This window comes from Oncorhynchus kisutch, linkage group LG18, assembly GCF_002021735.2.
Source record: "Oncorhynchus kisutch isolate 150728-3 linkage group LG18, Okis_V2, whole genome shotgun sequence".
Taxonomy (NCBI): domain Eukaryota; kingdom Metazoa; phylum Chordata; class Actinopteri; order Salmoniformes; family Salmonidae; genus Oncorhynchus; species Oncorhynchus kisutch.
In genome coordinates, this window is record NC_034191.2 from 84036407 (window position 1) to 84047691 (window position 11285).

Sequence of the window (11285 nt, forward strand, 5' to 3'; positions counted from 1 at the left end):
TTAAAAGGCAAAGTCAACTTAGTGTATGTAAACTTCTGACCCACTGGAATTGTGATACAGTGATTAAAAGTGAAATAATCTGTCTGTAAACAATTGTTGGACAAATTACTTGTGTCATGCACAAAGTACATGTCCTAACCGACTTGCCAAAACTATAGTTTGTTAACAAGAAATTTGTGGAGTGGTTGAAAAACAAGTTTTATTGACTCCAACCTAAGTGTATGTAAACTTCCGATTTCAACTGTACAGTATATAACATTCTATCGGTTGCAAGAATTTTGTATAATCATTTCAATCCGGCGTCGTTTTGTGTATCAGTTCATAAACCATGTAATCAGTACATCGAAAATCTCCTCCCAACTATTTTGCAACATGTATGGCACAGCTGTCAATTTTTTTTTTTTTTACTGGTGTACTCCATTCATCACAATTCTTTAGCCAATTTTGGTCTTTAATGCAGGGCCGACAGAAGTTCCTTACCTTCTCCAACTTTCCTTCTCAATTTTTGCAGTAATGCTGCAATCAGTTGGTTGTCATTTTAGATTGAGCAGACATTTCCACCCAGGTTTCATTGAAATTAATAGGAGTGTCTCACGCTCAGCAAGTCTAGTGTAGCAGGACATTAAGTTACGCCTCAACTGGGGAGGGGGCCATTGGAAAACACTTCATTGTTTAAAAGAAGAAGTCAGACACCAGAGGGCCATTGGAAAACACTTCATTGTTTAAAAAAATTCAAATAAAAACTACAATCATGAAAATAAACAGAGCAGATTGCTTGACAGAGGTGGCCTTGTTGTGAGGCAACACAGCGGTCCCCATGGATGATAACAGTGTGGTCGGCTGGAGGGCAGGGGTCCCTCAGGTCAAGTCCACGGATGACTCAATGGCTCGGTCTGGTTCTGATTCTGATGCAGCCACCTGGATCTGCAGCTATTCTCACCAGAGCAGCTCAGATAGTCACTTGACCGTAGGAGGCGTGTAGTGGGTCCGGCACCGTTCACTGAACACCTGAGGAAGGAACAGCACAGGAGGTCATTGAAGTGCATATATCTGTGTCTGTGTGAGAGATCCTGGGAGTGTGCTTGAGAGGTCAAACAGGCCATGAGATGAGAGGTCAGAGTGATGTTCTTACCTTCAGACTTCTGTCATTAACAACCTCTTCAACATTCAGCTCCGACCGCATGAGTTTTAACTGGAGGAAAAAAGACCGACAGACACTCAGACACACTACAACAAGGTAACACTGAACCCTGCTTCTAATACAGTCAAATACTGCCAACAGAAACCTGGAGACTATTGAGGACTAGTGTTAAGAATTCCAGCTCCTCGTTAGCAGTTTTAGCAACCCTGAACTGGTAGTTTGTTCTGCTTGTCCATCACTCCTTATTTTCTTATTAGTGGTACCTACAAGTCACCTCACTTGTATCAGCCAATCACAGTTCGCCATTCCCAGTGTGCCTCACTGAACCTCGCTGCTGCCATCAGAGTGAGATCGTGGACAGAATGGACTGACTGTTTGACCTGTGTTTTAGGGCATCGAAGTGTCAGTACTGTTATTGCTTCTTTAGGTCATTACTTCATTGCTGTTAAGGGAGCCATTGTTATGGCGAACTTTACCATGTTAATAATGTTTACAAGGTATTTTCCTGTTCCATGTGCGTCATGTCATTTCTAGCCTGCTAGCCAAGATGTTAGCCAGCCATGCTAGCTCATTTATGCTGTGTGACACATGCCTCGTTTAAGATATATATTATTCTATTTCGTTAAGTTTATAGCCATTTATAACATTTGACGCCTCAATCTACTGTGTAATGTATTTAGCATGTAGCCTCACTTAGCCTGTGTCTTTCCTCGTGTGTCTTTTCCACGTTAGTCGTGGTCTGGTGTTGGCATTTTAGCTAACATCTGCTGCATCCAAAATAGGGATTTTGCAAGGATCAAAAGCAAATAATCTTAGCGACTGTTCAAGCAACAATGAAAACAACATTGTATGCATATATAATTTAGTTGTTTTTATCTATAAAATATGTAGAGAATCTTATAAACCTAGCCTGGCTAGCTGGCTTCAACATAGTGTTGCACCTAATACCTGTTTTGCCCTATTGGTTAGAGCCTGTAAGTAAGTAAGTCACTAAGGTTATATTCAGCGTACGTGATAAATAAACTTGTGTTGTCAAAAAAATGGCAGCGGTCTACCGACATTACAATGGAGGGGTATAGCAGCGGGAAGATGTTTGGGGGTGGGGGCAGCTACGTGAAGGGCTCTAGCTTAGTATAGTGTAGTATAGGTCATGTATTACCTTGGTACAGTGTGGTGTGGATCATAGTGTAGTATAGGTAATGTATTACCTTAGTCTGTTCCTTCCTGAGTAGTTTGACAGTTGTCATGTTGTCTCCGTCCTTGGCCCTCTGCTCTCTCAGCTGGCCCACCACCTCAGAGGTCTGGGCTATACACGTCTTAATGGCTCGGTCTCTGCTCAGGTGGGCCTCCATCAGCTGCAACACAACACCACAAACACATCAGCAAACATAACACAAACACAACATACACAAAAACACCAAACATGACACCACATATACACAACATCAAATACAACAAACACCACATACAGTTGAAGTCGGAAGTTTACATACACCTTAACCAAATACATTTAAACTCAGTTTTTCACAATTCCTGACATTTACTCCTGGTAAAAATTCCCTGTCTTAGGTCAGTTAAAGTGGCGATTCTAATTTAAGAATGTGAAATGTCAGAATAGTAGTTGAGATAATTATTTATTCAGCTTTCCTTTCTTTCATCACATTCCCAGTGGGTCAGAAGTTTACATACACTCAATTAGTATTTCGTAGCATTGCCTTTAAATTGTTTAACTTGGGTCAAGCGTTTCGGGTAGCCTTCCACAAGCTTCCCACAATAAGTTGGGTGAATTCTGGCCCATTCCTCCTGACAGAGCTGGTGTAACAGTCAGGTTTGTCGGCCTCCTTGAACACACACACACACGTTTTCAGTTCTGCCCACATATTTTCCATAGAATTGAGGTCAGGGCTTTGTGATAGCCACTCCAATACCTTGACTTTGTTGTCCTTAAGCCATTTTGCCACAACTTTGGAAGTATGCTTTGGGTCATTGTCCATTTGGAAGACCCATTTGCGACCAAGCTTTAACTTCCTGACTGATGTCTTGAGATGTTGCTTCAATATATCCACATAATTTTCCATCCTCATGAAGCCATCTATTTTGTGAAGTGCACCAGTCCCTCCTGCAGCAAAGCACCCCCACAACATGATGCTGCCACCCCCGTGCTTCACTGTTGGGATGTTGTTCTTCGGCTTGCAAGCCTCCTCCTTTTCCCTCCAAACATAACGATGGTCATTATGGCCAAACAGTTCTATTTTTGTTTCATCAGACCAGAGGACATTTCTCCAAAAAGTATGATCTTGTGTGCAGTTGTAAACCGTAGTCTGGCTTTTTTATGCAGTTTTGGAGCAGTTGCTTCTTCCTTGCTGAGCGGTCTTTCAGATTATGTCGATATAGGACTCGTTTTACTGTGGATATAGATACTTTTGTACCTGTTTCCTCCAGAATCTTCACAGGGTCCTTTGCTGTTGTTCTGGGATTGATTTGCACTTTTGGCACCAAAGTACATTAATCTCTAGGAAACGGAAGGAGTCTCCTTCCTGAGTGGTATGACGGCTGCGTGGTCCCATGGTGTTTATACTTGCATAGTATTGTTTGTACAGATGAACGTGGTACCTTCAGGCATTTGGAAATTGCTCTAAAGGATGAACCAGACTTGTGGAGGTTTTTCTGAGATCTCGGCTGATTTCTTTTGATTTTCCCATGATGTCAAGCAAAGAGGCACTATCATAAGCTTCTAATGCCATGATATTATTTTCTGTTTGAAAGCACAGTCAACTCAGTGTATGTAAACTTGTAACCTATTAGAATTGTGATACAGTGAATTATAAGTGAAATAATCTGTCTGTAAACAATTGTTGGAAAATTGTCATGCACAAAGTAGATGTCATAACAAACTATAGTTTTGGGTAGTCGGTATACAAGAAATTTGTGGAGTGGTTGAAAAACGAGTTAATGACTCCAACCTAAGTAAGTGTATGTAAACTTCCGACTTAAACTGTAAACACCACAAATACACAACAAACATAAAACACAAAAATCACACCTCCACAAACACCACAAACCGCCAACACCACAGACCGCCAACACCACAGACCGCCAACACCACAAACCGCCAACACCACAGACCGCCAACACCACAGACCGCCAACACCACAAACCGCCAACACCACAGACCGCCAACACCACAAACCAGAGGTCGACCGATTAATCGGAATGGCCGATTTAATTAGGGCTGATTTCAAGTTCTCATAACAATCGGTAATCTGCTTTTTTGGACACCGATCATGGCCGATCACATTGCACTCCACGAGGAGACTGCATGGCAGGCTGACTACCTGTTATGCGAGTGCAGCAAGGAGCCAAGGTAAGGTGGTAGCTAGCATTAAACTTATCTTGTAAAAAACTATCAATCTTAACATAATCACTAGTTAACTACACATGGTTGATGATATTACTAGTTTATCTAGCTTGTCCTCGTTGCATATAAATCGATGCTGTGCCTGTTAATTTATCATTGAATCACAGCCTACTTCGCCAAACGGGTGATTTAACAAGCGCATTCGCAAAAAAAACACTGTACTTGCACCAATGTGTACCTAACAAACATCAACGCCTTTCTTAAAAATCAATACACAAGTATATATTTTTAAACCTGCATATTTAGTTAATATTGCCTGCTAACGTGAATTTATTTGAACTAGGGAAATGTTGCTACTTCTCTTGCATTCTGTGCAACAGAGTCAGGGTATATGCAGCAGTTTGGGCTGCCTGGCTCGTTGCGAACTGTGAAGACTATTTCTTCCTGACAAAGACAGCCAACTTCTCCAAATGGGGGATGATTTAACAGAAGCGCATTTGTGAAAAAAGCATAATCGTTGCACGACTGTACCTAACCATAAACATCAATGACTTTCTTAAAATCAATACACAGAAGTATATGTTTTTAAACCTGCATATTTAGTTAACAGAAATTAATGTTAGCAGGCAATATTAAACTAAGGAAATTGTGTCACTTCTCTTGCTTTCATTGCACGCAGAGTCAGGAAATATGCAACAGTTTGGGCCGCCTGGCTCGTTGTGAACTAATTTGCCAGAATTTTACGTAATTATGACATAACATTGAAAGTTGTGCAATGTAACAGGAATATTTAGTATTATATTTACTTATGGCTGCCACCCGTTAGATAAAATACGGAACGGTTCCGTATTTCACTGAAAGAAAAAACGTTTTGTTTTCGAAATGATCGTTTCCGGATTTGACCATATTAATTTCCTGCCTAGCAACAGATGTATTGGCTAGTTGACTCCACCCAGTAGAGGGTATAAATATATATACTTGTGGAAACATATCTTTGTCTTTTCAGCTGTTTGACACAGTGGGTGAATAAACTTGGTTTGAGCTTTTCTTAGTCGTCCGTGAGTTTTACTCTGTTTATTTAGAATCTAGCACTATCCAATGCAAAGGCTACAGCATGCCAGATATCACAGGCTTAAGGTATACTGTGTGGAGGGAGAGGTTAAAGGTTAAAGCTGTGACTCACAGACTCATAGAGCTGTCTGCATGTCTGGGAGGCGTCCACTCTGCCTGAGAAGGAGACAGTCGGCACGGTGGTGTTGAGAGAATGGACAATACGGTCATCTATGTTACGCATCACCTTCAGAACATCCTGGGGATTAGGGAGGGACAGACAGATTGTTACTGACAGACAGACCCAGACAGTTTATTGACAGAGTTTACTGACAAAATAGACACAGTCTACTGACAATATAGAAGAGTGCAGATCTTCTGAGAGGCCAACTGAGGCAGAGACACTGTCCTTAGACCCAGGGGCGGACTGGCCATCTGGTACTTCGGGCATCTTTAGCTCAGTGGGCCTCTATAATTAGTTTTTTGCTGTTGTGCAAAATAATTATTTTCTGGCAAAAAGAATTGGGGCTTCAAAGAAGAAAAACAAGTTGTGTTAGGGCTGATTTTTGGTCCCAGTCCACCCCTGCCACAAGCAAAAGGTTGTCAAGCGCTAACTACATATGGGGTGTGAAACATCCATTGACCCTAGCTATCTCTTCTTTAAAAGCATGAATGAATGTGTAGAACTCATAGCTAACTGACATAGACATTAGGCTACATATTTAGCTAGCTAACTGTAACACAGTATTACGTGCGTAAACAATAGGTGTCACCTGACCATTCTGTTATGCACGTTGCACAATCTAAGCCAGGGGAAATAGTATGATTGCTAAAACAGCAGAGTACATTCAGCATTCAATGCAAGTGAAGATGTTGCCTGACATCAGACTGTGATAGCTCTGGTTTATGCATTTCTGGTTCAGTCAAATTAATGCCATACATTATTTTGCAAAATTTCCTCTCAAGCTCTAGAAGCCAGAATGTAGAATAAAATTACATTTGAACTTACTTTACGGGTTGTCCGTGTGGTTGGTCCTTTTGCAGGTAGGAAAATATCCACGGGAAAGTATAATTAAATAAACTGGTAGTTCATTCAGATTTCTAACACCTAAAGCATGTGCGGAACCATGTAAACACGTGCACCAGCTCGTCAAGTATGTGTGCATGTATTAAAAATCTGAACACACAACCAGCGCTTTGAAAAGTTGATGTAATTATACTTTTCAGGGAATATACAGTATTGTCTCACATTCCTACCTGCATAAGGACCAACCACACAGACAACCGGTAAAGTACGTTAAAATATAATTTTCTTCAACATTCAGGCCTGTAGAGGTCGTGAATTAAATTCAAGACAGGTATTCAGGCTATGGAAGAAGCAGAGTGAATTTGGCGTCACTAGCTAGGTTTCCATCCAATCCGTGACAGATTTTCATGCGAGTATTCTAAAATCCACATAAAGAAAATATGCAAATTTTCCCAACAGTGGTGTGTTTCCACCAAACTGACTTGTGGTTAAAAATCAGTGCGCGATGATGTAGTGCACACAACATTTTATTTTTTGCTTAAGTTTTCATGTACCGAGTAACAATCTAAAGTTCAATGTGTTTCCATCGCCGACAGTAGTCACCTGAAATCCATTCCAGGTGACTACCTCATGAAGCTGGTTGAGAGAATGCCAAGAGTGTGCAAAGCTGTCATCAAGGCAGAGTGTGGCTACTTTGAAGAATGTCAAATATAAAATATTTGGATTTGTTTAACACTTTTTTGGTTACTATATGACTACATATGTGTTATTTCATAGTTTTGATGTCTTCACTATTATTCTGCAATCTGGTCTGAACACCAGTTCGTAAGCAACTCCAACTGTAGTGGAAGTGTAGATGGAGGCTCCATAGCTGTTTGTATCTGTATCTTTTTTTTATTCAAAGGATTCTTTCTTGCTGATAAAAGATCAAGGCCATATCTTTCAAAAGTCGTATCGCAAGCAATGATTATTCACGTTTCTAAAAGTTAAAACACAGCGTCTGGGTTATAGTTCACATGAGGCCGTCGTGGGCGAAGCTAATGGCTGAGAACTGTAGGGGGAAGGCAGAATGCCGCCTAGCTAGTTTCCTCCCAACTGGAGTACTAAATCACCTCAAGCTAAACATTTTAATGGACTGGAAAAGAACAGTAAGTTCTCTAAGACTAAATACACCCCTTCTAGCTAGCTGTGGCGCTTTCAAGGAGCGGGACACTAACCCAGACGCTCATAAGAAATCATGCTATGCCCTCAGATGAACCATCAAACAGGTGTCAGGTGTCAATGCTCGTCGGATGTGGCAGGGCTTGCAAACGATAACAGACTTATTTTTATTTACCAACATAATTTGCAAATAAATTCATAAAAAATCCTACAATGTGATTTTCTTTTCTCATTTTGTCTGTCATAGTTTAAGTGTACCTATGATGAAAATTACAGGCCTCTCTCATATTTTTAAGTGGGAGAACTTGAACAATTGGTGGCTGACTAAATACTTTTTTGCCCCACTGTAGTTTGCTGAGTAGAGTATTGGAAGCCATTTTGTAGATGACATCGCCGAAGTCGAGGATCGGTAGGATAGTCAGTTTTACTAGGGTAAGTTTGGCGGCGTGAATGAAGGAGGCTTTGTTGCGAAATAGAAAGCAGACTCTAGATTTGATTTTGGATTGGAGATGTTTGATATGGGGAATGACCAGGCACCCCTCCAGGATACCCAGGCCAGGTCGATTAGGATGGCCTGCTCACAGAAGTGTTTTAGGGAGCGTTTGACAGTGATGAGGGGTGGTCGTTTGACCGCGGACCCGTAGCGGATACAGGCAATGAGGCAGTGATCGCTGAGATTCTGATTGAAGACAGCGGAGGTGTATTTGGAAGGCAAGTTGGTCAGGATAATGTCTGAGGGTGCCCATGTTTAGGGTTAGGGTTGTACCTGGTGGGTTCCTTGATAATTTGTGTGAGATTGAGGGCACTACAAAGGGAAGCACAGCCATGAGCTGCCCAGTGACAAGCCTACCAGACGAGCTAAATGAATTCTATGCTCGCTTCGAGGCAAGCAACATTGAGGCATGCATGAGAGCACCAGCTGTTCTAGACGACTGTGTGATCATGCTTGCCAATTTGAGTAAGACCTTTAAACAGGTCATCATTCACAAGGCCGCAGGGCCAAATGGATTACCAGAACGTGGACTCTGAGCATGCGCCGACCATCTGTCAAACGTCTTCACTGACATTTTCAACCTGTCCCTGGCCGAGTCTCTAATACCTACATGTTTCAAGCAGACCACCACAGTCCCTGTGCCCAAGAACACCAAGGTAACCTGCCTAAATTACTTTCAACCCGTAGCACTCACATCTGTAGCCATGAAGTGCTTTGAAAGGTTGGTCATGGCTCACAACACTATCATCCCAGAAACCCTAGACCCATTCCAATTTGCATACCACCCTAACAGATCCTCAACACGGTGGCCCCTCAGGGGTGCGTGCTTAGTACCCTCCTGCACTCCCTGTTCACCCATGACTGCATGACCAAGCACGACTCATTAAGTTTGTAGACATCAACAGTGGTAGGCCTGATCACTGACAATGATGAGACCGCCTCTAGGGAGGAGGTCAGAGGCCTGGAAGTGTGGTGCCAAGACAACAACCTCTCCCACAACGTGATCAAGACATAGGAGAGGATTGTGGACTACAGGAAAAGGAGGGACGAGCACGCCCCCATTCTCATCAATGGGGATGTAGTGGAGCAGGTTGAGATCTTCAAGTTCCTTGGTGTCCACATCACCAACAAATCATCATGGTCCAAACACACCAAGACAGTCGTGAAGATGGCACAACAAAGCCTATTCCCCCTCAGGAAACTGAAGAGATCTGGAATGGGTCCTCAGATCCCCAAAACATTTGACAGCTGCACCATCGAGAGCATCCTGACTGGTTGCATCACCACCTGGTATGGCAACTGCTCGGCCTCCGACCGCTACAGAGGGTAGAACGTAGGGCCCAGTACATCATTGGGGCCTCTATACCAGTTGGTGTCAGAGGAATTCCCTAAAAATTGCCAAAGACTACAGCCACCCAAGTCAGACTGTTCTATCTGCTACCACACGGCAAGCGGTACCAGAGTGCCAAGTCTAGGTCCAAAAATCAAATCAAATCAAATGTATTTATATAGCCCTTCGTACATCAGCTGATATCTCAAAGTGCTGTTCAGAAAAGAATTCTGAACAGCTTCTACCCCCAAACCGTAATAATGCTGAACAGCTAATCAAATGGCAACCCAAACTATCTGCATTAACCCCAACCCTTTTTTTGCATGCTGCTGCTACTCTACTTTTTTGTTTTTAGGAGAATACCACGAGTATTTCTATTCTTATCTACCAAGGTGCATGGTGTACCTCGGCAGACCCTGGCAGACAGGCTGAGTGGCCAGGTGACCAATGGTTGTCGCAGTGGATCCCCCACATTGCTTGCAACAGAGGAGGCAAATTCTGTTGCAGCACTGTATCTACTGCACCAGCCATAGCGACCGGAACAGGCAGAAGGTGCTGGCTCTCAGGGGCACAAAACATGCAGCACAGAAAAGGAAAACCTCCACCAGCAACCTGTCACGCCACCACCCTCAGGTACGTTAATATTTGTATTCAGTATAGTAAACACTTCGGAGACGAGGTTAGTCTCTTTTTTAAACAATTAAATAGATATTGTAATTGAACACAATTGTATGGTGGCCAATAACTGGGGACCGTATGCCGATACGGGATGTATTTTCTTTGCTAAACCGCTTATCAAAAAAGCTGATAATATTAGTATTTCCACTGAAATGTCAAGCATGCTAATTGCTAACCGGTTAGCTAACATTTTTTGATCGCAGGATAATACCGTTGACAATAATAGATTTCTTATACGTTGTTGAATATACCGATAATACGGGGTTGCACAAGTTTGAGAGCTAGGTCCATACAGGTGTCACTCATTCAATCCGATCACGACACAGAGCTTCACAATTATCCGTGTTTATCGGTTGTCGTGAATGTCATACTAAAATGCTATTCATGGAAAACAAAAAGATGACACGAGTATTACCTGAAACATTGAAAAGTCCTCACAGTTTAAAGTTCCGTCGGGCGCCGCCATTGTGGACTACAAGGTCCTCCCGCAGGTCCTACATGTGCAACACGTGAAATACGTGCCCTGTCCGATTGCCTGAACATAATAAGCACATCCAAATGATAAAAACGATATTTACTGAAATAACAAACCAATTAACATACAATATTACGATATGATAAAGAAATGTCCGTTCATAATTTTGCACCAAAGATTCGCCGAATTAACATGGCACTTAATTCTGAAAGGTGCCTCTTTCAAGCCCCATGTCAATGTACAGTACAGGTAGAACCGTGATTAAAAATAAATGGCAAGAGTTGTGGAACACCTGTATAAGAGTTGTGAAGACACCTGTATAAGATCCAGGAAAAAGTGGGGACAGGGAGGTCCTCAGGCCGAGAGAGTAGGAAGGTAAGTGTATTCACACGGCTGAGACACACAACGCTAAATATTACATTGAAAGTCGTGACTGGTAAATGCACCCTGAAGTTGGTTGCCAACCGCCATATAAAATCCACAGAAGAAGAACAGAACAGGTACTAAGTTACCAGCTGAGCTCTGTCTGAAGTACCATCAAAGACACTGAATAGCATTGTTTAATTTTTATA

At 42.2% G+C, this 11285-nt stretch overlaps 1 protein-coding gene across 1 annotated transcript; it reads right to left on the reverse strand.

Moving 5' to 3' along the window:
- Positions 1 to 698: 698 nt before the first annotated feature.
- Positions 699 to 11266, reverse strand: mix23 (mitochondrial matrix import factor 23). Its single transcript, XM_020473000.2, has 6 exons — positions 11006 to 11266; positions 10654 to 10773; positions 5683 to 5808; positions 2350 to 2496; positions 1133 to 1192; positions 699 to 1008 (listed from the first exon to the last, which is right to left on the reverse strand). Exons 2-6 carry the CDS (start codon positions 10702 to 10704, stop codon positions 958 to 960), a joined length of 435 nt encoding a protein of 144 aa, XP_020328589.1. The 5' UTR covers positions 10705 to 10773; positions 11006 to 11266; the 3' UTR covers positions 699 to 957.
- Between the last annotated feature and the right edge of the window lie 19 nt (positions 11267 to 11285).

Bases quoted from the DNA above. Each gene is read 5' to 3' on its own strand.
- mix23 (XM_020473000.2), bottom strand. From the start codon at position 10,704: ATGGCGGCGCCCGACGGAACTTTAAACTGTGAGGACTTTTCAATGTTT. The intron at 2,497-5,682 runs GTGAGTCACAGC...GTTGTGTTGCAG, and splicing joins GCAGACAGCTCTATGAGTCT to CTGATGGAGGCCCACCTGAG. The intron at 1,009-1,132 runs GTAAGAACATCA...TTCCTTCCTCAG, and splicing joins TTAATGACAGAAGTCTGAAG to GTGTTCAGTGAACGGTGCCG.